Source organism: Gymnoscopelus braueri, assembly GCF_963280865.1.
Source record: "Gymnoscopelus braueri genome assembly, chromosome: 12".
NCBI classification, from domain to species: domain Eukaryota; kingdom Metazoa; phylum Chordata; class Actinopteri; order Myctophiformes; family Myctophidae; genus Gymnoscopelus; species Gymnoscopelus braueri.
In genome coordinates, this window is record NC_137614.1 from 41,698,025 (window position 1) to 41,724,715 (window position 26,691).

The window sequence follows — 26,691 nt, forward strand, 5'->3', positions numbered from 1 at the left end:
CCGTCAGACCTGGCAACCCGAGAGGTGTCTGCTGAGGAAAATATTGCAGAGAGACGCTCTAACGTCAGACCATCACAGCCTGAGAACAAGACGCTGCTGCTGCCTCACAGGTAAAAAACTAACACTCTTTTAACACTGGAGCTTCACAAATATCCAAGACAAACGCATGTTATTGCATGAGACGAGCTCACAAAGCCAAAGTTAGCTCGTATAACGTCAGTCAGCCGTGTTGAAACCAACGTTACATTGAATAATAAAAAAGAAGCGTTTAGCCAGTTTGGCTGCTGCTAGCTTAGTAGCTGATGCTGCGCAGAGCAGATTTTCGGGAAAAAAATGTCTTTATGCGTGGTGAAATGCGTAGGAAAATATGGAAATGTGTAAAATTCTAAATACTACAAAATGGTGGTCAGTCATTTTTAGTGAGAAAAACGTTAGCAAAGCAGCAAAAAAAAAAAACAGCCTCCAGAGCTGCAGCCAAAATTATGCGAATGAGCTGCCTGGGAATGAAAGACGAAGCCCCTATGGTTCCCTTTCAAGCAGGGTTGTCTGCTGCAGAACCTGGAACAGTCTCACAACTGTCTGGAGGCCCCCCTCACATCTCTTAAATGCATTTAATTGCGTTCACATTTCATGTTTTAGATCTTAGGTTATGCGACAGAGGTCTTAAAATCTGCTGATGGACTGTGTGTGTGTGTGTGTGTGTGTGTGTGTATCCCAACCCACCAGGTCACACTGACTTGTATTCTCCCTCATTGTCCATTCATGTTTATTTCACTGGTGAAATTGGTCTTATATTTAATATCAATCCGTATCTTAGTTGATCTTAATATATCTTAAATTTAAGTTGTGTCATGATAGTTTTTAACACGGCCTGCAAGTTCTGAAATTAAATGTAGCTGGCAAGTGGCAACTGGTTGTGTATCTTTTATTAGAATGTACTAAATGTTACATCTGAGCTGGGCTTTGCCTTAGTTTAATGAAACACACCATTGAACCTAGACTTAAAATACCCCTAAAACACTTAAGCTAAGCCTGGGGGTGTGAAGGATCCAGCGACATCATTCCTTTGGTTTGACTTTGGAATTGGTATATGTGTCATGGAAAATGTTGCATGCATAGCAGCATGCTGAAAGTCGGTTAGGCAGATGATTATGATAATGATAACTACAATAATAATCATTAATTAAAAGCATTCCTCGAGTCTAGAAATAAATGTGAATTCCCTGAATGTCAGTGAATACATTATCTGCATTCCCTGTCTCTGCATTTAGAATGATTGTAAGTTAACTAGTATATTAATAACCACTGAAGCCTATATACTTCATAATACAGCATAAGCAAAAATAGGCATCTAAAGTAATGACATGACCCCAAAAAGTATGGTGTGTGTGTGTGTGTGCTTATTTAGTCAAGTGACACCATAGGTTTTCAGACCAGTTATGTCATTCAGGAGTATGGAACTCCTCTCCCATTTCTGTCAACTAGGCATTTTACATCTGTTGTTTAATTTGCTGTCTTCAAATGTTCTTGTATGGTAGCACTTTGTGTTAATCAAGTCAACACAAGTGCACTATAAGTGTTCTTGAAGATTCAAGCACCATCCCTCTTGATAAACATAATAATGTGTCCGAGTCATTGCATGATTACCCCGTCCAGTGTCACTTTGTTGAATGTGCTTATGTGCGTTTGACGTCTACAAAGGTGTGGTGTGGTGGCACGTAACACAGGACTGTGGCATGTGAACACATAATGACGGGGGCGTGGATTTACAAAGTTTACGTTTCCTTTTCCCAAGCTCCTGGTTTAGAAGAAAGAGAAACCTGGTTTGCTTAACGGTAGCCTTGAAGGCAAGCGCTGAGGGGACGAGAAGGGCCGTAATTAAATCTGATTTGGACAAAGCAGCTGTTGGCAGTAAAAGCTGAGGGCACAAACAGAATTAGTAGTGTGGATTCTGTGGAAGATTGGGATCTGTCATGTTCTATCATGAGCATTTGTGCTGCTACTCTGATCAAAGCCCTGTCCTTCATATTGGTATGACAACAGCGGTTATTCTGTCAAGCTCCAAATCACTCAAATTCATATAGGCTAAACTGGGACATAGGATGTAACTTCCTAGTTACAGCCTGTTGTAACTAGTCTAGTGTGACAAATGATTAGATTGCAACAGTTAAAATGCTCTTCAGTCTTCACCTTTAACCCCACTGCCCCCTTTCCTGGATATCATTTTGCAGGGTCGATGGTATAGTATCTTACAGACGCAGTGTCATGGTTTTGGCACTTTCTCTGTTTTGCATCCGTCTAAAGGAGTCAACTTCACTTCTCTTGACCACCCATTGTGGTTAAAAATGTGTGAGGATGTCTTGCCTGTGTATTTTCGGTTTCTCATTGTAAGCTGCATGCAAGCTTCTCTGCTAAACAGGTGAAACAAAACAGGCTGTGCTCCTGATGTATTAGGACCATGTACCACCCATCATATTGACTTATTATTGATTCATGGCGCTCCAAAAAATTATTGTGTCACGCTTGATGTGAATGCACCCCAACAATCATGTTGTAGAGTGAAAAGAATGTGGAACTTGATGTGTAATCCACATGTAAAAAGCAGCTACACACCAGTATTGTTTTTGTTTTAAATTCAGAGAGAAAAAAGATTGATATTTCCATTTTGCAAACGGTAGAGAAAGAAGTGCTTTGGTGAGACTAAGTGGATGGTGACACTTAAGTTGAATGTAAAATATTTGGAGAAAAGAAATCGGGCTATAACCCTGACGGTGCATTTTAACAGCGGGCGATTCAGGATAGTATTTTCCGGAAGTGCATTATATGTCTATGAGAGCCGGCAACTACTGGCGATAGGGCGAAGTGGGCGGGGGGGCGATGAAAGATGGATTTTCTTTATCTTTTGGACGATGTCGCCCGGCGATCGTCCGAGAGTCGCCCGCTGTTAAAACGTACTGTCACCGAGTGATCTGATCATATTTAGGAGGGAATAGGCCTGTGTCACTCCAGCTATAAGCTTAATTCATACTTTCTGTAAATATCTCAAGTTCTTTGATATGAATGTCAAATGTGGTAAAGGAGTACTAAATTAAGTACGGTACTCAAGTACTTAGTATTGTGATGGCATTTTAAAGTCTGTCTCCAGGATGTAAAATCCTGTTGAGCCCAGTCAGGAAATTCCCAGTCAAAATGTTATGGTTGATTCGCCATGTGAGCTCAGTGGAACTTCAATGCCTACCAATTAGACCCCGTCGTCAATGCCCACCACCCCCATTAGACCACATCATCAATGCCCACAACCGTATTAGACCCGGTCATCAATCAAAGATGTTACAATGGAGGCCAACTTACTTGAAATGTGAAATGTGTTGCTTTGCCAAAGGCAATATTGAGTGCAGATTGTCCACAACAGTGCGCCAGAAAGACTTAATTTATTATTCTGTTTTTCATTCTATGTTTTATGGCCAAAGGAAATGGATGTTGGTGGATGTGCATCGTTACCATTTTAACGTTTTGAAAGTAAAAAAGACAACTGTAAATAGTAAATACTTGCTCATTATAGAACTGACATACCTAATATAAAAGCTAAGACACTTCTATAATATCGTCTCTCATTATTGCTTTTGTTTTTGTTAACTTCTATTATTAATATAGTAATAATTGAAACTTTGTGGTATAACATTTATCCTGACTTGAAACGGTTAATTCATAGACTGCATTTGTGTCTGCTCTTACACTCTTCCCCCAGAATTGGATCAACTTTGTGTAGAACTGAGAAGAGAAGTTGAATCGTAGCCTGGAGAGGAGACCTGATCTTCCGACCTTCTCTTGCCAGCCGTCAGCCACGCTTGGCCTCCAGTCGAAGAGAAGACAACCAACTCCAACACTCCTGCCTCTTTATTTGAAAGTAAACGGAATATCTGAAGGGCTATTTATCATCCTTGACTTGAGAATCTACGAACCATTTATTGGTTAACGCAGTGTGGAATAGGAGTTTTCCCAACATGGCCAAGAAAAACAGCCAAAATGGTATGTATTTTCTGCATCGGGATTATAAAATGAGCTGTGTTATGTTTTGTACAGTGACTAGTACTACTGTGTATACTTAGCCACTAAGTATCAAATATTTGCTGACTGGCCAGCAGGCAAGAAGAGACCTAATTCCCAAGTAGTTCATATCCTTAAGTCATTTCACATGCGTACGTGTGTGTAAACGTGGCCTCGCAGGCGGAGGAGCTACTGTCAGGCCCAAAAGATGTGTGTGTGTGGAGTAATACGTCATAATACATTCATGCACCTGGATGAACCACATTTACAAGAACGCCGATGACATGTTTATTATTACTATTAGTTAACTCTTCTCTCTACTCTGACTCTTTCATTTCAGCTATAGTGGGTTTCTTCTTTTTCTTTTTTTCATTCTTGAGAGAAGTGTCCTGCAGCGATCTGCCACATGTTGTTCTTTAGTGACTGTAACTCAGCTGCTTCTGATCTCATTGACATGAGTTTGAATTGACTTATAATTCCATTTATCTGATGGCATAACGCCTAGAATTGCAGTTGTTTAGTACGTTATTGGTCATTACCCATTCCAATGTGATGGAGATCTTGGTCTCGTTGTGGACAGACTTGATTAATTCGTGAGTATTATCCATCTGTCCTATAACATGTTGGTCAGCACTGGGCCTATGATAAAGGCGTTTTCATTAACCACTTTAGCCCTATAAAAAAAAAAATAGCAAAGTGTTGTGAGCTTGTAGATCAGCTATTTTCAAACATTTTTGAAAATGTTCGCCCAAATCAGAGACGCCAGTTTGAAAGTGGTTAATTCCTGGCAATGGTAAGCCACAGGTTTATTTCAGCAGGTGCCATCCAGAGGCCACCTGTAAACAAATGTCTTATTTCCATGTCTTCTAATCTCAGCCCATACCACTTTCACTGCATTGCATCAGTACTCTCTTTCCTGAACTCCTCAACATAATGTTTTGGCAAATATTGCCAGGGGCCGTGCAAGGTCACTTTTAGGTTATTTGCGTCTTAGTCTTGAATAATAAAGCTGGGTTACTTGGAAGTGATAGCAGCATACTAAACAATTCATGTGCATATTCAGCTTTTTCAGTGTATGGGGTGGGGTCACCTTTATTGTAAAACATTTGCGATCGCAGGTTTAGCCATTACAAATCAATTCTGTCCAGGAAACCGCCTGAACATATCTTGGACTAATGGCTGACACAGGTCTTTTGTTTTGCAAATGGATCCACAGTGGTTTGCAAATCCAACCGGAAGCCCAACAGAAAATAAAGCATCCTTTTCTGTCCTTTTCCCCAGATGCTGCTGGGGTGGTGTTCGACACTCAATCAAAAATGGTCATGTCCCAGGGGGGGACGACTGAGAGAATGAAGGAGAAGGTAAGATTTTATTAGATCGCTAAACATTGACATACACAGTCAAATAGTGTTAATATGACTGTGTACAGCCCATTTGTCTATCGACAGTATTTGTTCACAAAAGGGTTGAGGTTGGAGGAAAAATAAAACAATTTGATCAAATTCCTGGGCTTTTCATTAACTTGAGCTGAACAGCTAAAAAACATGGAAACAGATTTTTGCAAAGGAGATATGAAGCACATTCCTAGGTGGTTTGAAATAAAATGGAAAAGTAGCCGATCTGTGTTTGTAGATCGGCTATTTTTGGGCGAGCGTCGCTGTCATACGACAAGAGTATAAATAGAGCATTCCTCACACTTATGTCTTTACGTTGTTACCACCACAGCATCCAACGCAGAGTCTGAATACAAAATCCGATCTGATCACTTGCAAATTAACAGCGTGGACGACAGTCAGTCCTAAAGATCAGATTTGAGAAACTAATCGGATTTGCCAGCAGTCTGAAAAAAAGCCTAAGAATGTCTGTTGTTTGGTCTTGGTTCCCAAGTAACTGATCTCAAACTAATGTCTGGGTTGTCATTTGTTGAGCACTCTTTCTTTTTTTTTGAGTTAAATTAAAGCTGAGGATTTTACAGTGCAGTACGACTGTGTCACTTGCCAAAAAGAACAGATGTAGATGTGTTCATGGTGGCGAGCGGCACCCTCACAGAGTATAAATTAAACTTAATATTGGTTTGTTATAAATCTACCTCAGGGAACTCGGTAGCGCTCATAAATTGTCCCACATGTCAGATATTAGCATGGTATCACGTTTTCATTAAAGGGGTTTCTGTATGCTTTACCTTGTATATGGAAGAAAATACTTGGGGTCCAAACATGTACTTGAGTGAATACTCATTAACACATTAATGTGAAAAAAACCTATGTTGCTATACGGCAGGGCTACTCAACTTAAGATGGCTTAGGGGCCACTCAGCAAAATACCAAAAGTCCAAGGGGCCGCCATAAAAATGACGGTCCTATTTTGGATTTTTCGATTTTGTAACGCACAAGAAAATGTACATTTTGACATCATATTCTTTTCACTGTACCAGTTTATTTTGTGTTGTGTGTATGTCCAGTGGCAGACACCTATCCTGGGCGCGCGGCAAAGCCGCGCGGCCGGAAAAATTTGGGGGTCAAACCCCCCCAAAAACCCGAAATGCATAGAAAACTATGCATTATACCTGTAACAATTGACGCACCTGTATGTATGTCTGTCTGTTTGTTTTTGAAAAATGTTTTAGCAACCCATATATTTGAACGGAAATGTATATTTTTATCCTGTGCTTAAAAAAAAAAAAAAAAAAAAAAAAACCTTTTTTTTTTTTTTTTTTTTGACCATGAGGGGGCCGCCAAGACGCTGCGATCGGGCCGCATGCGGCCCGCGGGCCGCGGGTTGAGTAGCGCTGCTATACGGTATATCAGAGGTTCTCAAACCTTTTCATGTCAAGGACCTCCAAAAGTATATGTATTTGGTGGCGGACCCCCATCTCAAAATATTTAGTTCCAGGGACCCTCAGAGGCAAAGATTTGAGTTAAAAATGTGTGCTTTAGATTTTTTTTTTAATAGCAGATCTACAAGCTCGTAGCGTGGCACTCGGTGCCGTGCTATGAGCTTGTATATCTGCTATTTTTGAATAGCCAAAGTATAAAATAATGGTTTAAGTGGTTACACAGATGCGTTCCCGGTTTTAATGGGTTAAACCATAAACGATTAGAAAACATTTAAATCAAAACTAGTTTTGTAGGCCTTTTCCTTGTCATTTAAAATAACACTAACAAATTAAAGTATAAGTTGTCTCAGATTCAGATTTTGAGACCAAATGCATGCACACATGCGCGACACTGCCACGCATGCTCACGCACACGCATGTATACTGTATGTACTAAGGAAAAGATGCCTGATTCTTTCGTAAAGTGGAAGTTTTTCAGTGTAATTTGAGAGGGTTCTGTAGCAGTGATATTGATGCTGAACCTGTTCCTCTTACTGTTGATTTGTTTTATTTGTCTGTTACAGATCAACGCTGTCAGGGCCATCGTTCCCAACAAAAGCAACAATGAGATCGTCCTGGTGTTGCAGCATTTTGAGAACAGCGTTGACAAAGCTGTCCAAGCTTTCTTAGAAGGTATGGATGACAACCTAACCTGAAGGTTTGACCGATTGGCCTACAAAGACTGCCCCTTAAGCTCAAACCGAAGATTGTCATGCTAGCTGTGGAAGCAGTGTCTCATGTTTTAACTGTATATCGTTGCTGTCGGGCAGAAACCTATCTCCATATTTCGCACTACTAACTTTTAACGTTCTTTTTTTTCGTGAATGGATGCCCTACTTCGTCAGACAAGAGTGTCGCTCAGAAGTAGTGAAAAATTGCAGATCTGCAAGCTCACAACGCATTGCGATGCTATTGTCACTACCTTTTAATATTTTCTTTGAATTATAATACAAGGAATTTGGACATTTCCACCCGACAGCAAAGATATGTAGGTAAATCACCTCACATCCTCTTCTTTTTATGTCGTGGCTCCGTAAGACGCTAGCCATCTATAAGAGGGTCTGGTCTGTCTTGTCTGTCTGTCGCTAATCTCGCAAAACTGCTGGACCGATCAGTGCCAAAAGAACTTTGTGCATACTGCCAGTAGGCCAACTCGGTACCTAAAATGGAACTACAACTACAACTCAATGCTTCACTGCAAATCCACTCATTCAAAGTGCAGAAACGGTCAGTCTCCATATTGACATTATCATCAATATGTTGTCAGAGATCCACATGGGAGGAAGCCACATTGTTATTAGATCCTGTCTTGTTTTATTACTGACTTTGTTTTTCCTCGCTGCCGACTAAACCCCCCCCCCCCATTTGGATCAATATAATGCAATCCATTCTAATCTGAGATGACCTAAAGCACATTTAAACTTTGGTAGATGTTTGTGTTGGGTTGTGTAGTACCTCGCCATGGTGTAACTCCAAATATTGGCGAGCTATCTTCAATAGTACTGTCCGTAAATACAAATTGATGATCCAATGTATTCTCCCCCATTGAGTTTCCTTACATGCTGAAAGAGGTCTCATGATCTCATCGTCACATTTTAGCACACAAACAAGCAATGTCAGGTAATGTATGATTCTGAAACCGAAATCTTGTGTTCACTATTGCGAGTATAAGAAGTGATGATTGTACATTTATTGTAAACGAACAATAAAAACACTGGAGGCTGGTTTTGTAGTTTTATATACTATAGGGCATCGGCCGATGCTCTTTCGGAAAGCATGCAATTGAGCGTTATCAGAGTACTTAGTGCAGTTGCACTTGAAGTCCAGTCTATGACGTCGGAACTATGATGCAATATTGATGACACCAGGGATTTCCATATATGGGCATAAAAGGGACATAGACAGACAGACAGACAGGTGCACAGAGATTTGTGTAGAACTGCTGATCCGACCGACTTCCCACTGGGCACTGCACTCCCATGGGTCCTCAGTGATAACACACCAAGTTTGAAGTCGGTTGGTTGAACGGTTCTCGAGACACACAAAGGAGACACTCACTCTCTCTCTCTCTCTCTCTCTCTCTCTCTCACACACAGACACACAGACACACACACACACACACACACACACACACACACACACACACACACACACACACACTTGCCGATGCGTGCGCCGAGTTTGAAGTCGGCCGGTCCCATATATGCACATGACCATTTATGGGCATAGAGGTCGGATCTATGGCTCTGGACAACCGGATGTCCATATAGGCGGGGTTATATGGGTTTGTTTATGGTTATGTCTGAGTCATAGTGACATGCCTGTATGAGTCAGTGGTCAGCCCTCCGCCTTCCCGGTAGCCGTTTGTGTACTTAAAGTGTGATTTGCTCATAAGAGCAAGGTAACTACCCTAAGGTAACAACTGCTAGGTAACTACCCAGGGGTAACAACTGCTAGGTCACAACCCACAGCAACAAAGTTTAACCACTTGAACCCTAGCGTCCTTATTCTAGGCATGTCATAATAGGAGAACATTCAGAAATATGTGAACATTTCGATGAAAATAATGATCGACATGCTTGCAACTTTGTGAGCTTGTAGATCGGCTATTTTCGGCGGATAGATTTGATGTAGAGGGAAAAAAGGAGGGGGCCAAGGATAGAGCCCCGGGGGACCTCGGTCAACGAAGTATATAGGTTTTGAGTGGTTAATTGTGGTTTAAACTTGAATTGACATTCGCTTGCATTGTGTGATCTACCTCATTGGACTTCTTCGGGAAACACATTTAGCAGTATTCTCTTACTGAGTGTAGCGCTGCAATCAGACCTGCGCTCTCACCACGCAGTCTGTTATTACTGCAGCTCTTTGAGACGCATGCCTTCTTTCATAGTTGCTGTGGCTTGCGTCACTGGTCAGGTACAATACAATGAAGTGTTGGTTCAGTGCCGGTAGGTTAATTATAGAACAAGAATGATGTCTGCCTCCGTCACGACTATGTTTGTCCTTTATTTACGTAGTTACAGTAAACGACACTTCGGGGCTAATCGGATAGTGAGAGGTTTTCCAAAGCTTTCATGTCCTGTGCAATAAAAGTGCAAGATCCTGGATAGACACTTGAAATATGTAATCTGTCTTTGAGTGAGTTCATCTTTATTTTCCTTTCCACTCCAGGCAGTGCAGTTGAGATCCTGAAGGAATGGAATGTTACCGGTAAAAAGAAGGTAATGCCACCTCCAACTATTTCTTTATTTCTGCATTTATGATCTGTGGTTGACTCTCGCCCACGTTGAATATCTCTAGGAATTCCCATTGTTCTACTGTTTGACATTCTTTCTTTTCATCTTTAAAGTCATCTGTGCTCCATACTGTCTTCACTGGATGGCTGAACCTGTGTTTTGGCAACACTCTTGAACCAACTTCCTGTTGGTATAGATCAGATCTCAGCCTTTTGAATTTCACCCCCATTTTGACATATGTCCACAGACCCCCATTTGATAACTTTTTGTTTTAAATCTCTGCTGCCCCAATCTACACTGTACATTCCCCTGTGTTCATTTAAAGCTGCACTTAAATGTTTACCACTGAGCTAATAGTCTGCCTGCAAAATAGTCAAACCAGAGACAGGATTGTTTCAAAGCTCGTGTCCAAGCGATCTAAATGTCTCCATAGGAGAGCAGGGAGACCAAATACAACCACCCTAATTGTTTAAGTTATAATGTATCAACATACTCTACCATACAGATTGGACAAAATAAAATGTTATTCACACACACATAACAATTACATAATGGAGCTTTAACTCTGAGAGTGTACAAATGGAACCAAATGGACACTTACGGGTGCATTTGGTTCCATTTGTACACTTGTGAGTTACTGCCCCATAAGGTTCCATTGCGATCCCTGGGGTGCATCTCAGGTCCTTAAATTAAATCCTCTTTTCCTACACTTGCGTCCTTTCCTTGCATGTTAGTCCCTCCCTCAAGGAAGCATGTAGGAAACGAGAAGAGGAGAGAGGAAAGGAGGACATTTTGTTTAGAGAAGTGGGGCGTAAAGTCCTCTGAAGTGTCATGTCTGATGACAACAACACAGGTGATATGCCCCCTCCGTTGTAGGGGAGATATATTGCCAGCTGGAGGGGCGGGTCATCACACATCATGCTGTTCAGCTTGGAAAGACTTCCTGGTAGAAAGCACTTGGGTTTGCTACGTCCTACCTCCTCAGTGATGTTTCCTAATTCTGCTTCCTAATTCTATTTCCTGTCCTTCGAGCAGGCATAAGAGATTTGACACGAGTAGTAAAATGGCCGGGCAACTTCAACTTCCTGTAGGATGTAGGAGATAGGACAGATCAGAATAGAGAATCAGCGGTATAGATGCCCAAAAAAAAAGTGATTAATCGAACACGTTGATTTTGACGTTGATGCCTTCCATTTCAGCCTAAGAAGAAGAAGAAGCCCAAACTCCAGGCGGACCCCACCCCCACCCCCCCACCAGAGGACGCACAGCCCGAAGAGGAAAAGGACGAGGAGGAGGTGAACGGTTTCCATGCAAACGGCTCGGTGGTGGACGGAGAGTCACTGGACTCTCTGAGCGAGCAGTTGGACTCTGCCTCTCTGGACGCGGCCGAGCTGGACTCTGAACCCGCCACTTCCGAAACTACAGGTGATGGAAAAAAGAAAAAAGACCCCCGTCTCCACGGGGGTTCGGGTGTCTTTCTGCTAATTTGCTTGAGTATTTTGTCTTTGTATAAATATTAATATCACGATTACTGCGGATAATTTGTGTAACGTCAAATAAAATCCAATATCCCAAAGGGAGAGAATCCTACGCAGATACAAACAAAGAGAATGTCCAATCGATATTCCCGCAGTCGTTAACTTATTGAAGCACTGTGCTTCAGCCTATACAGCAAAACATCTGTCGGGTGGAAATCTCATATGTCCGAAACTGTTACTTTTCAGGATTCAAATTCAAAAATGGCAAAAGTAGCAGATCGACGAGCTCAAAACGCCTCGCTTTGCGCCGGGTTTCGAGCGCGTGGATCTGCCACTTTTGATGCTTTGTGTGACACTGTAGGATGATCAAGTAGGGCGTTCATTTACGAAAAAGAGAATATGGAAGGCCTGGGCCGTAGCGTGACGGTCCAGGCACCCTAGGCTGCAATGCCAGCCTGACGGCGTGTTGCGGGTTCGACTCCCGTTCCCGACGACCTTTGCTGCGCGTGTCACCCCCCCATCTCTCTCCCCATTTCCTGTCGGCCTACTTTCCCTATCCCTCTCTAAATAAAGGCATAAAAAGCCACAAAAACAATTGGAGATAAGAAGTTTCTGGCCCGACGACAATGAAAAGGAACGTACTGTACCAGGGAACCTTTGTAGTTTCTCTCTCTCTCTTGGCGTCTTCTTGATTCTCAGTTTCTGTCCGTCTTTGTTTGGCGTCTGGTAAGAACATCATGTGCTCCCCTCTGCCTTGCCCACACTAATTAATTGGTGCACCTGTGCACCTGTGCTCCCTGTATAGACAACCTGTGCTGTGTCTTATCTAATGCCCGCCAGCAAGTGTCTAGATATAGCATAATAACATGCCAGCAACAAAACATACATAAATAGCTCCTACAATTAGGTTATGGCACTGAAGCGTATATATATGTTACAGGTAAATTGGCATTCCAGGTAAATTGGAAAAGAGGCGCTTGTTTTCACCGCCCCCAAGGCATTTCTGTAGAATCAACGCTAGAGGGCAATGCAAGCCAGACATGAGCCCCACACCACAAACGCACGCATGCACACGCGCACACGCACACACACGCACACGCGCACGCACACACACACACACACACACACACACACACACCCGCGAACAGCCTTATTCCATGCAGTTGAAGCACAAGGGGGCGGTGCTGGCGGGCTATGTTAGTGCAGTGAGTGGCAGTTGGGGCAAACGCAGTCCCCACAACATCATTTACGATTCTGTGCCTATCGGTACATAACTCGGACGGCGCTTAATCGACTAGCAGACCATCGGCCGGTCGTGGCGGGCACTCGCGCCTGGAGGCGCTCGGGCGCGACGCCTCAGCCTCAAGGTTTACTGAGTCGGCGCGCCTCCGTCATGGTCCAAAACTATACTTTATCGGCGAAAAAAAGTAGCCCGTGGTTGTTTGAAAAAGTAATGTCCCAAGCGGGAGTCAAACCCAAACTCCCAGTGATAGTGGATGGGGAGTCCAATGATTATCGTAGTGCGCCACTGAGGCTGGTGCTAGCATTTCCTGGTTGCTATGTTGTTGTTGTCGTCCTCGCATCAAAGCCTCGCCTCGCAGCCCCGCGCCTAAAACAAACACTCCAATTCCAATTTACCTGGAATGCCAATTTACCTGTGACATATATACTGTATGAGTTTCTCTTGAAACATGCCCATATAAATCAAAGGATTGGGCAAACAAAACGGCTCTTTTTAATTTTGCTTCCCCTAATTTCGACCTTTCTCTGTGCAAAACGTTTTCGACCTTTCTCTGTGCAAAACCTTTTTTTTTCTCTTTTTTTTTTCAATAATATTGCCTTAATGGGGGTGAAGCTTAATTAAATGTTCACACAATGGTGCCTCAAGCCGTCATATTATGGAGTACAATGCTTAATTTATACTCTGTCGTACGACAGCTGATCTACAAGCTCGCAACATTTGTACGGCAAAGTGTAAATCGGACAGTTTGTGCATGCTAAATGTTCTATTGTCATGGGTCTTCCTTGCAGCTGCAGAGGCAGAAAGTCCCAGCAGCAGCATCGCGCCCCCGACCTCCACCACTCCCCAAGGAGGGAGAAATCACCAGGGTTCCAGAGGAGGTGGCAAGAACAGACACAGAGCAGGCTCCAACTCCTCCTCCTCCTCACTGCTCACTACTGACAGCAGCCAACACACAACATCTGGAAACAAGAAGATAGGTTAGACACCTGATGTAGCTCTGAGCTCTCTCTAACACTATGTCAGAGGCTATGCATTTCCTCATTGACCAGGTTTAAGATGTCTACACATGGCCTACACTTTAGTAAAAAATAAAGTACGTACTTTTGCTAATTGCTACTCACAAACAAAGAAACAAAGACCGTTGTAGGTTGTTGAAAGCCTTTTCTCTGCAGTGGGAAGACTCTCAGAACCCCACCTTTTGTGTAAAATAGACTTTTTTATTTGCTATAAAATAAAATATATCTCTGGGCTCTGTACTGCTATACTAGGTCAGTTCCTTTTTTCACTCTACACCAAAATCTCTATGCTGAAAATAGCTGATCTACAAGCTCACAGCGTGCCGCAAGCTTATACATTGGCTATTTTCACCAAATATTCATTTAATATGACATGCCCAGAATTGTGGCGCTATACAGCAGTTCATGTGGTTAACTCAGAACTGTGTGTTGTTTAGTCATGAAGTTTGTGGGTTCTCTGCCCTTCAGCGTCCACCATCGACCGCTCTGTGAAGGACCTGCAGAGATGTGCCGCCTCATTGACCCGCTACAGGATAGTGGTTAAAGATGAGATGGACACCTCCATCAAGAGGATGAAGCTGACGTTTGCTGAACTGGCGAGCTGGTACATTTCTCCTTTTCCAAAACGTTCAGTGTGTCATTCAGTATCTCTCAGTCACCTGAAAGCGGGTCAAATTCTGTCTATCGCCTAATATTCTCTCGGTCACCTATTTGTCAATCGCCTGTTGGTCAGTCCCCCGATAATCTGTCAATCACCTAATTGTTTGTCATCAACCGATAGTCGACAATCACCTATTTTGTCTGTTTTATCACCTTATAGCGTGTCAATCACCCCATATTCTGTCAATCTCCTGATAAATCTGTCGCCATGATGGGAAACAGTGGCCTGCACCCTCCCACATGACCAATTGTATGGGTCAGCAGTGCCGGTGACTCAGACTAATCTGTTGCTGGTGATTGACAAGCTATCAGAGTCTGGGGCGGCTGACATGACCTGGGTTGTTCCTCTCACATTATCTCCTCTGTGTTCCATAGTGTTTGTACTCATCCGTTTAGTTTACCTAAGCAGTCTAGGAAAAGTGGTTTTAAAGGTTCCAATGTCCATCAGTGAATCAAAGTGCATTTTGCTTACCTTTGCTCAACATGATGACATTATGATAGTGTTGCATGTTCTTATGAAACAGAACCTGCCCTATGGTTAGAATTTGACTGTGAAATGAAAGTTAGAGTATCACATGTAACCTGCTCCTTCAGAGAAAACCACCACATTGTTCAAGTGGTTGACATCTTAACTCATTCACTGCCAGAATAAATGCATACCTTTTCAAGTAGTCACAGAATATTTATCTCTAGTATGATCGATCCCCCCCGATCGTTGCTAATCACGGGGGGTTTCACTGTGCTTCCGCGAAAAAGAAAAGAAAATGTCATCGCGACGCCCCGTTCACTTGTTATAGTCTTGTCAAAAATACATAGTAAAACACAGGAGGCGAGATACAGGCGATTTCCCAAATACGTTAACCAGGAAGTGAATGGAGCAGTAAATCTTGGGATCACGTGATCGCCTGGTTCTGTGTGCATCTGGGGATGAAATGGTCACTCATGTGTAAGTGAAGAGTGCCATCTAGTGGAAACACCAAAAAACACAAAGTCGTAAAAGTCATCCTTGGCAGTCTGGGCCTTAGGGAAAAAAGTCGTAAAAATCGTCCTTGGCAGTGAGTTAATCTGAAATGTTTTGTTCATTACCCACTTAAACCATAAACACTAAGACGATCAGTGTCCCCCAGGGCTCTATACTAGTCTTGCGTAGCCAGAAAACTATTCCACAATCTCTGAATGCTATATAGAGTCTGGAACTACAACTCCCAAAATCCGAGAGAGGAAACTGGCACTTCATGAAAATATATTTTAAAATATCTTTACACTTTACTTTTTAATTTCCATTTCTGCTAAGCATCAAGCTAAATATACTTAGATGATTTGTATTTATATTAGGATAAATTTGCGCGACTGTAAAGACGAAACGGAAGTGGGGAGGAGGCTCCACATCCGGTTTATATTCTAATCATGATCAGAGCTTCCGAGTCCCAGACTGTATGACCGGAAACATTTGAAAATTGTGGGAGGCAACAGTCTGGCCACGCGAGACTAGCTATATACTAATTCCCCTCCTTTTCCCCCTCTACACCTACAAGTCTCTTTGCCAAAAATAGCAGATCTACAAGCTTGTAGATATTTTTGTTGAATGTTCGCCCCCAAAATAAGGACGCTAGGGTTCCAGTGGTTAATATATCTGTGTTCCAGCCTGACTGAAAGTGCAAATTCTGTCTCATCTTTGGAAATTAAATAATATCCCTTTTTACCCCTCCCTCTCTCTCTCTCTCTCTCCAGTTTAATGGACAGAGAAGTAACTCTGATGGCAGAAATGGACAAAGTCAAAGCAGAGGCCAGTGAGTGCATCTCTCTTGAAGTATTTGCTCTCAACTCAAATGCCGTGTGTGACTGACGTATACATGCACGTACACGCCACACCACGCCTGCGGGCCCCAGCACTCTGACACGTTGAGGAAATGTTTGAAACGTCACAACTATTACAGAGTTCCCGTTTGCTGAATCTGAGCACAGTCAAGACGTTGTAAAACAGCTACAACAAGCCATTTGCAAATATGTAAGCGGTGCCCCTCAGGGCCTCGCTATACCGGGAACATAAGTGTGCGTGTGTGTGTGTGTACTTGTATTACTATACTTGTGAGGGCCAAATTTCCCCACAAGTAAAGAAGAATTTGAGAAATGGACATGGTGATGACAATTCTCCTGGTCCTTGCAAAATAAATCATTTAATGGTTAAAATTATTTTTAGAGTTGGGCTTACAATTAGGAAATGATTCAGATTGGGTTAAGGTGAGGCATTTATGGGTCAGGGTTGGCATTTTGCCAATTCATACCGAAAATAACTGATCTACAAACTCACAACGTGTGATGAGCACACCGACACACAACTAATTACAACTCAGGCTTTAGGGTTTTAGTTAAAAATGACAACAACAATAAAGGTAAACATGGCATTCCTAAAATTGCTGTTCTAAAATGTTGATGTCCACACAAGTATAGTCGTACATATGTGCGTGTGTGTGTGTGTGTGTGTGTGTGTGTGTGTAACATGACAGAGCAAGAGTGCATATTTCCAGAAGTAGGCCATTGTGGGTTCTTGTGTCCTCTGCAGTGTAGGGTTGTTGTGCGTTCTGGGTGAATAGTGTCAGGTGTCGGGGGAACCTCAATGCTGCCTTTGTGTGAGGTGTGTTCAGGGAATGGTGGTTGGGGGGGGGGGCTCCACTACCTGCTTTGACATTACAAAACCCCACATTCCTCCAAATTTACCAGGCTTCTTCTTCCCACTAATCTCTTCCTCTGTTGTAGATCTGTGTCAGTGTGGCTGTTTCCCTTCTTTGTGTTGTGTCAGTCGCCGCGGGTCGTCCACAAACGCACAATCAGAAAAGTTGAAGTGTGTTTTATCCTGTTTGTCCTCCTGTGGTCAAATCATGTTCAGAATAGAAGCCAGACCGAGGAGTCCCAGACCACCGATTACAGATGGTTTAATGGTTATTTTGTTCAAAATCTTTTATGATTTTTATTTAACCACTTAAGCTCTATAAAAACGAAATCTGCAAACCGTCTGTGTTGAGAGCTTGCAAAGATTTTGAAACCGTTTGACAATGTCCACCTATAATGACATTGGGACACATTGGCTGCATAACTGCCAATACAAAATAATGGCTGATATACATGGGACCGATGTGTCAGTCGTGGCTCTGGTTCAGAATGTTGATGTTTACTGCCCAGGATATCCGTGAAAACTCCACACGAACCTGTCCTACACAGTAAAGTCATACTGTGTAACTTTTTTATTTTTGCAATATTTTTTCATGGCATATTTTTGACAAACATTCCACTAAACGTGTTGTGGGATCACTTCTCTAAATTCTATGTTTCGTTGCAAGTGTCTATCTCTACACTCCGGACAAAATGATGCAGGCACTCACGGGATGTGCCTTGGAACCAGAAATTTCTTTTTTTTCTCTCTTACATTTTTATTTAAGCCAGCAGCAAACACAAGCTGTGAACAGATGCTGTAATGACCACGTAGCTACCAGATGTTGCCAAAAATCACTCCAAAGGCGAAGTTACTCAGTATGACTTTATCTCTGAAGAATGTACAAATATGAACTCATGGACCAAGGATTTGACTGTGTAATAATCTAGCGGTCATAAAAGCCTGACATCGCAGCACAGATGTCATAGATGACTGACGTCACAGTACTGATGTCATAGATGACTGACGTCACAGTACTGATGTCATAGATGACTGACGTCACAGTACAGATGTCATAGATGACTGACGTCACAGTACAGATGTCATAGATGACTGACGTCACAGTACTGATGTCATAGATGACTGACGTCGCAGTACACAATGTCATAGACGACTGACGTCACAGTACTGATGTCATAGATCACTCATTAGGGCAGTCACGATTACAAATTTAAGTCGATGATTGATTGTCAGTTGATATTCTTTGAAAATATGACATTTTTGGGCGGTGAAACCGCCCCTATAAGTGAGATTTGGAAAAATGTACATTTTCCTGCGCTGTGATCTGGGCCCAGGAAATTAGTAGAATTATCCTGCGCTGTGATTGGCCAATCACAATCTATTCAGGACTGTGATTGGCCAGTGTCACATGACACATGTGCATAGCCCTATATAAGCAACCATAACTTGAAAAAAACCAAATATTGGTTTTTTTCAAGTTATGGTTTCGTCCATCATAAAGAGTGTTTCAATAAATGTATTTATCTTTTGTACATGATTGGTTGACTCCATTCAGTATTGTGATTAGCTAGCAAGACACCGTCCACTTCACACAGGGTGTGATTTTTTAACATGGAATTGATTATGACGATTATGCAAAAACTATTGCAATTATATAAAATAATTGCGATTAGACGATTATGTAATAATTGTGACAGGCCTATCACTGAAGCCCATGCCGTTATTAGATACATATTTTTTTTTGGGGCGGCAGTGGCTCAGGAGGTAGACCGGCCGTCTTGGAATCCAAAGGTTCCAGGTTCGATCCCCGGGCTCTTATGTCAGCGTTAGAAATTAAGCTTCTAAGTATTCTCTACTATAGTCTCTGTATAGTCTATACAGTAAAGTCTACCAAAAGAAAATGTGGTGTGGCTAAATGGGACCTTGCCTAACCAGTAAGGTTAAAGTGCTGTGATTTTAAAGATAGCCTGCACTCCTGATCTCTGATGTTGTTGTTTCATCCAAAGACTATTTTACGGTGCCAAAATACCAAAACTCTTTAGCCTTTTGCAGTGTTATGGCGATCTGAACCACACACACACACACACAGTCTGTAAAAGGTCACATTTTGCGATTGCATTTCAGCGGTTCAAGGGTAAACACACACGCATCAATACTCTTTTGAGTCCAAAGCCAGCATCTACTAAACATAACAAAAAGATAGCGACCCTCACACTATTGTTCCCAGTATATTATTGATTGACCGTAGTGTGCGTCTCTGTGCGAGTCACTGTCTTTTTTTAACTTCCATTTCAGTGGCCATTTTGAATGGTCGTCATAAGAAGGCGGAGGAACTGCGCCGGTTGGCGGACCAGTCAGCCTCCATGTCAGAGGACCAGTTAAGTGAGCTGCGCGCGGACATAAAGGTAAATACATGTACATCGATCAGTGGGGCGCCCCAGTTGCTCACTTGGTAGCAGGAATGGGCAATATGGACAATATCTAATCACAATGTTGTTGACCAAATACCTCTGTCAATATAAATTTTTTTTTTTTTCAGAATTGTTTAAAAATATCTAAAATAATCATCAAGCTCACTACGCATCGTGACGCAACCCGGTTTGAGCTTAGTAGAACGCCTGTTTTGGCTATTTTCGAACATTTCTGAACATTATTGGAAGTCTAAAATAAGATTGTATATCCAGCTGTTCTCTAAATGGGGTCCTTGAGGGGGTTCAAGGGTTCCCCAGCATAATGAATGATAATAGGAAACCAATGGACCCTTATAGATCTGTAACTCTTGACAGTGTTCAAATGGAACTGGTCCATTTGGTTCCATTTGAGTTATTTGGGTTCCGTGGTCAAAAAGTTTGAGAACCACTTGTCTAATCATGGTTTCCAATGAAGTCACACTCTGTTTAACCCATTTAAACCGGAAACACATCTGTGTAACCACTTAAACCATTATTTTATACTTTGGTTATTCAAAAATATTATATTTTTGAAAAATCTTGAAAATGTTTCCAAATCTTTGAATTTATATATTTTTAAAGCGAATATTTTTAACTCAAATCTTAGCTTCTGGGGGTCGCTGGAACAAAATACTTTGAGATGGGGGTCGGTCGGCGGCCAAATACATATAATTTTGGGTGGTCCTTGCCATGAAAAAGTTTGAGAACCACTGATATAGTAACATAAGTTTTTCAGAAAACTGTTCCTGTAGTACTTTGCACTGTATGTGTACACAGGGACATGTTTACCTGATTAAACCCTACAGTATGTACTTAGATAACTGGAGTCCCCCAGGGCTCTATACTAGATCCGCTAGTATTTCCCTCAGCGCCAAATCTCTTCGCAGAAAATAGCCGATCTACAAACTCACAATGCGTTGCGAGCTCGTAGATCTGCAACTTTCACCGAATGTTCACCCCAGAATGGGAACACTAGGGTTCATATGGGATGTTATACTGTATATGTTAATAATCCTGTTAAAAGTATTCAATCAAACAAATATACGGTTGCATTTTTGTACATAAATAAAACCCAATTAGATCAATGCTTCTGTTCTTCGTAATATTTAAAGTTATGTTGTACATAACCTCTGGTTACAAACTCATTTCAGATGCTCCCTGATTCGACCTGTTCCCTTTGCTGTAACCGATATCTAATGTTCTCATTCCTTCATTTCTCATGTTTGCTGTAAAAGTCACACTGAGTCAATCAAATGTTCTTTTAAGTGGTGTGCAGACATTTTTGCTAAACATTTCCCAAAAAGGGGAAATTACTTTTGTTTTTGTTAAACAAAGAATTTGTGTGGTAATGCACACATCTGAAGTGGAAATTGTCTCCCCCTGCTGACGACTGTTGGTACCGCAATGCTTTCGTGCTATTTGAATCAAGGCGTGAGCAACCTTTTCGTTAACAAGATCACAGTTTTTTGTAAAACTGGTGACATCACACAGTTCCAGACAGCGAAAACCACCTACTTTGAATAATACAAGCTAAGGATAAGTCAATAATTTTGTAATAAGCCCAACAAAATCATTTAATAATTTAATACGAATAATAAACGTTAAGATAAATTCTGACTATCTGCAGAGAAAAGTGTTATGCCCATCAAACAAAGGGAAGAACTCCCCCTTGCAGTAAGAACACTTTTTCATTTGAGCTAAAAAGCATTACGGTAGTTTACACTTTGGCTATTCAAAAATAGCAGATATACAAGCTCATGTGCCGCGCTACGAGCTTGTATATCTGCAATTTTTTGTGAAAATGTGTGCAAATCTTTGAATATATATATTGTTTAAAGCGAACATTTTAACTCTATTCTTTGCTTCAGGGGGTCCCTGGAACAACATATTTTGAGATGGGGGTCGGCGGCCAAATACCTATAATTTTGGGGGTCCTTGACATGAAAAAGTTTCAGCACCACTGATATAGAAACATAAGTTTTTCAGAATACTGTTGGGATTTAGAAGACGAAGAAGATTTGTAGAATCGGCTTCAAGCCTTAATGGGTTAAATGAACCAGCCAGTCTTTTACCATCATGAGTTCTTTAAACATGTTGCACAGCATTTCACCGAACTTGCCCCCAATGACGCTGATCATGACTTTATTTTTCAGCACTTTGTGAGTGAACGCAAATACGACGAGGACCTTGGGAAAGCGTTGAGATTCACGTCTGAGATTGAACCACTGAAGACTAACATAAATGGGTTTGGATCAGGTACAGTAGCTCCGCCTCCTTGATTATAAATTAAGCATAATTTGTTTGAAGAATTTGTATAGTATATCAATATGATTTTTGGATCTTCTGTCCAGCAGTGTAGATATATACGCTCTTTTCCCCCTCTTTGCCAAAAGTAGCAGATCTACAAGGCCACAACGCCTCGTGCTACGAGGCGTTGTGGGCTTGTTGCCGATCTATAATGTTCCCCATAGGATAGGGATGCTAGGGTTCAAGTGGTTAAAGTAAGAAAATACAGGAAAAAAGTTCCTATCACACGAAGATTTGGCGACCCCCCTGTAATAACTCTGAGGACCCCCTATGGGTCCCGGACCCCCTGTTGAAGACCCTTGTCATACAGTGTAGATGACATGTACAGTATATGAATTGTGGATGTCATGTCCTACAGTGTACCACCCACGGACGGGCTACTCCGCCCGCTCTCGCTGCAGCTCCACTTCCTCGTCCGTCACCAGTCCACCGTTGGTGGAAACACCTGCACCTCCATCCCAGCCCTCCAACGAGCACCGCCCTCCACCGGCCAAACAGGTTATTGTTTTCATCATCTATTACAGTGATTCTCAAATTAATTTCAAAGACCCCCCCCCCAGTTTACTAAGGATTAGGGCCACCGACCCCCATAATTCTTGAGAGTGTACAAATGGAACGGGTCCATTTGGTTCCATAATATGTACACTCTCAAGAGTTGTCAAACATTTAGCTGGGAACCCCCTGGAACCCCCTCAAGGAGCCCTGGGAGACCCCACTTTGAGAACCACTGTCTGTCATGCATGTGTGATGCGCTTTTCACAAAAAACATGATTTTTGTTCTGTATAATGGAATTTAAAAACGGTTAACGTTTTGTAAAGTTGTAGAAAGCACATGTTTTATTTCTACAATTGAATTCTGTTCATTTTTGTATCATCTTGATCAACTGTTTTACCCCTCATTCAGTTGAGTATTCATTTATTACTTATTGTTCCAAAAGTTTCAAAAGCTATCACAAATTTTCAAGAAATGTCAACGGTTTAAAGAAATAGTAACACTTTGTGAGCATAGATGTCCTATTTTTGATATCTCACGATTAAGCATACAGGGCTTAACCCATTAAGACCTGGAACTGTGTCATTTTTTGATTTTAGCCAAAAAGCATTATTTTACACTTTGGGCTATTCAAAAATAGCAGATATACAAGCTCATAGCGCGGCACCGAGTGCCGCGCTACGAGCTTGTAGATCTGCTATTTTTGAAAAATCGTGAAAATGTGTGCAAATCTTTGAATATATATATTTTTAAAGCGAACATTTTTAACTCAAATTTTTGCTTCTGGGGGGTCCCTGGAACAAGATATTTTGATGGGGGTCCGCGGCCAAATACATATAATGTTGGGGGTCCTTGACATGAAAAAGATTGAGCACCATTGATATAGAAACATACGTTTTTCAGAATAATGTTGGGATTTAGGAGACCTGTAGAATCGGCTTCAGGTCTCAATGGGTTAAATGTGTCTCGCTTGATTGAAATAAAGATTGTCGATGAGGACTATGATAAATCACAGACTCACCGACTCCCTCCTCAGATTTTCCAAGGGAACAGACGCACCTTCCAGGGACAGGGCTATCACTCCGGCGGCGGCGGCCAGCGCTACAACGGCGGCGGCTACCGCGACAGGAACCCCAACCGCTCTCATTACCGCGGCTACCACGGTAACGGCAGCAGCAGCAGCGGCGGTCCGGGGGGCGACGGCGGCCCCGCCTCCACCCAGTACGCCAACAGCAACTCCAGAGGTCCCCAGTATCAGTCTTCTACTTCCTCTACTTCTTCTACTTCTACGCCCTCGTACAACAATCGCCAAGACCTATCCTCCTCCGCTTCCAACGGGCTTCCCCAGAGGCCCCCGAGGGCGGCGCACTGCCCTTGACCCCGGCATCCCCCCGCTCCGTCACCCCCCCACCACCACCACCACCACCTACTAACCCCCTCCCCTCGCCCGCACACCTCCCCTCCCTCCTACTAACTCCTTTCAATGAAGAATAGAAAATACGAGTTTACATATTTTTGTCAGTTTGAGCTGTAGTGCCACCTCTGCATCGAAAAAACCCGTTCATCCTCCAAACTTGAAAAGTTCTCGTTTATTATTATTATTATTATTATTATTATTCTCTTATAATAAAGTGTAACTTCTTTTTGGCGTTTATAAGCTGATTAGATGCTACTTGTATCATTCCATCGTCGTCGTTTCGGTAGAAACCGTGCTTTTGTCCTCTAGCGATCTCGTTGCTGCGCGATCGTCACGTCTCTGTCGTTCCATTCCTCGTCGCTTCCCAGAAAACGGTTAACGATTCTCACCGGGAGATCCTGAGTGTTAATTTAAACCACTTCATCACCCTGGCGTCCCTGCATTGGACATGTCATTGTTGTAGAAAATTGTAAAAAAGTGTGTTGAGAGTGTGCAAATGTACAGGTCCATTTGGTTACATTTGTACCTCTCGGATTTACAAATGCTTCAATTAACACTGAGGATTTTACTGCTGACATGAGACTGCTGACATAATTACTTCCAATCAACTTAAGTATGAATCTCTTAGTAGTTTATACCGCTGTGGCGCGTCATCTCGATGCATGACCCCAATCACTTTAATTTCTTTTCAGCAACCGATTTAATTAGAATTCTTTAGCATTAGAACGTACATTGGAAGTGCATTCTTAGTAGTAGCATCAAAGGGGAACTTTTTGTCGCCGATAGAACAGACTTTCAGTCGACACTACAGATGGTCTTGTCGTCTTTTAGAGTAAAAGACAAACATATCAAACTGTGATTCAGAGATTAGAATGAGGTGTAAAATATCTTAACGACAATAGAGGTGATCTCCTTACAAATGGCTTCAGTGATAAATTGCCCTTGCTCTCGGCCAACTGGTTATATTTTATGTGGGCAATTGTTCCGTCTCATTCTTTATTGTAATTGGATACTTAAGAGTTAGCTTGTTGCCTTTTGCTAAAATAACGTCAAACAAACATCACTTGTCAAGGCTGACGAGAAAGCGACGTTTAACCTGTCCACTTGTCTCCGTTTCTGGAACATCTGGATAGACCGGAATTTTGCCACGCGGGACACTTATTTTTTTTGTTTCGTTCAGTTTTTTGCCATTTGTGTTTGATTTGCACACACACAAACGGCATATAAACGACACGCTTGCCTTTAAAGCCTAATTTATAATCCGTCGTACGGCGGCGCCGCTTAGTCGCAGAGCAACTTCACATTTGCCTTTCTGGGAACACGGATGGCGGTGTAACACGGTACTCGTAGAGCAAGGCGTTTGTGCACGCTGCGGAGAAGGAAGGTATCGATGAGTAGAAACGACTTAACCACATAAACCCTAGCGTCCCTATCATGGGTCGAACATTCGCAGAAAATAGCCCTATGTACTTAACGAAGTATAGAGGGTTTAAATGGTTACGATCTTATGTGTTCTCTTCTCACTTTAATCCAAATCTATAAAAAAAAAAGTCAAACCGATCGAATTGATGCTTTTGTCAAACTGTGGCTTTGACAGTCTCTTCTAATAGCTGTCAAGTCTTGATGCGTGGCGATTATAGTTGCGGCTGCATCTCTTCTGTAGTGTCTACAGTATGTGAACAAAACGCTGGTTCTTTACCTCATTGTTGTTCCTTCTACATGGCCTGCGAGCAAAACGGACAGACTCATCTCCTGTCTTTGTAGTAATGTGCATCATAATGTTGGAACTGCAAGGTTGTAGCGTGAAACCAATCATTACATTACCGCTGCATCCTCCTTAATACTGTCTTCAGAGGGGTTGTGTGTGTTTGAGTGTGTTCAGCTCCCTCTCTTAGTTTGTCGCTGTGAGGTTTTGAAACTTCGACATTGTCTGTTCGGTAAAACCTGGGTAACTTTATTTCAACCAAACAATGTCACTTTTGTTTTGTTTTTACATTCCAAACTTGTAGTAATATTTAGGTTTATCGCCAAAGAAATAATTTCATTGTGTTCCAAGTTGTTGCCTTCTTTCCACAGCCTGTTTAAAAAAAAAAGACAAAAAAAGCCACAAAAAAGAGAGAGAGAGAAAAAAGAGACTCATGTGATTGTTTTACAACTGGGAAAATGTAGAATAATGCTTGATTTATACATTGTGTTGTGGGGCGAAAATAGCCAACCTGCCAGCTCACAACGCGTCGCATCGCAAGCTTGTGGATCGGCTATTTTTGGTGAGCGACACCGGTGCGCAACTACGTATAAATCGGGCATAAAAGACGTTCATCTTTGTTACGCCCACTTTTGTTTATCGTTCTGAATCATTACTGTATATACTTTATGTAGCTATATAATTTTGTGCTCACAACACGGGGCATTTTGTATGTGATATTCATGTTTTAGACATGTTCATTCTTCCAGTAGTTCTTCATGTCCATGTTCTGTTCAAAAACATGTGAGACAACTGTTCATTCTTCCAGTAGACCTTTATGTCCATGTTCTGTTCAAAAAACAGAGACAACTGTAAACTTAAGTGCCTTTTCTTGTCTCCCAATTCATTTAACCCCTGTTCACCACCAAATATGGACCAAAGACATCTTCCCTTCCCCCATAAAGCTGAGTTTATACTCTGTTGTGCGCTGCTGCGTCTGTCACTGTCGTGTGATGCAGTATAAACACATTTTTCATCCCTTTGCCCTGTCTTTCTCCCTCCTCACTGAATGGCACACGTTTCATTTACAATGAATAAAACAGTTTGCAATACT

General features: G+C 42.1%; 1 protein-coding gene across 1 annotated transcript; it reads left to right on the forward strand.

Annotated features, from left to right (window-relative positions):
- The first annotated feature begins 44 nt into the window (after positions 1–44).
- spats2 (spermatogenesis associated serine rich 2) lies at positions 45–26,691 on the forward strand. Its single transcript, XM_080443675.1, has 13 exons — positions 45–110; positions 3,749–4,029; positions 5,329–5,408; positions 7,447–7,555; positions 10,094–10,143; positions 11,358–11,583; positions 13,668–13,856; positions 14,364–14,499; positions 16,287–16,345; positions 19,522–19,631; positions 21,830–21,932; positions 22,342–22,481; positions 23,513–26,691. The coding sequence occupies exons 2-13, from the start codon at positions 4,005–4,007 to the stop codon at positions 23,852–23,854; spliced, it is 1,569 nt and encodes a 522-aa protein (XP_080299801.1). The 5' UTR covers positions 45–110; positions 3,749–4,004; the 3' UTR covers positions 23,855–26,691.

Coding starts and splice junctions, on each gene's coding strand:
- spats2 (XM_080443675.1), top strand. CDS start 4,005: ATGGCCAAGAAAAACAGCCAAAATG. Junction 14,500..16,286: donor TTTGCTGAACTGGCGAGCTG/GTACATTTCTCC, acceptor CTCTCTCTCCAG/TTTAATGGACAGAGAAGTAA. Junction 19,632..21,829: donor AGCTGCGCGCGGACATAAAG/GTAAATACATGT, acceptor TTTATTTTTCAG/CACTTTGTGAGTGAACGCAA.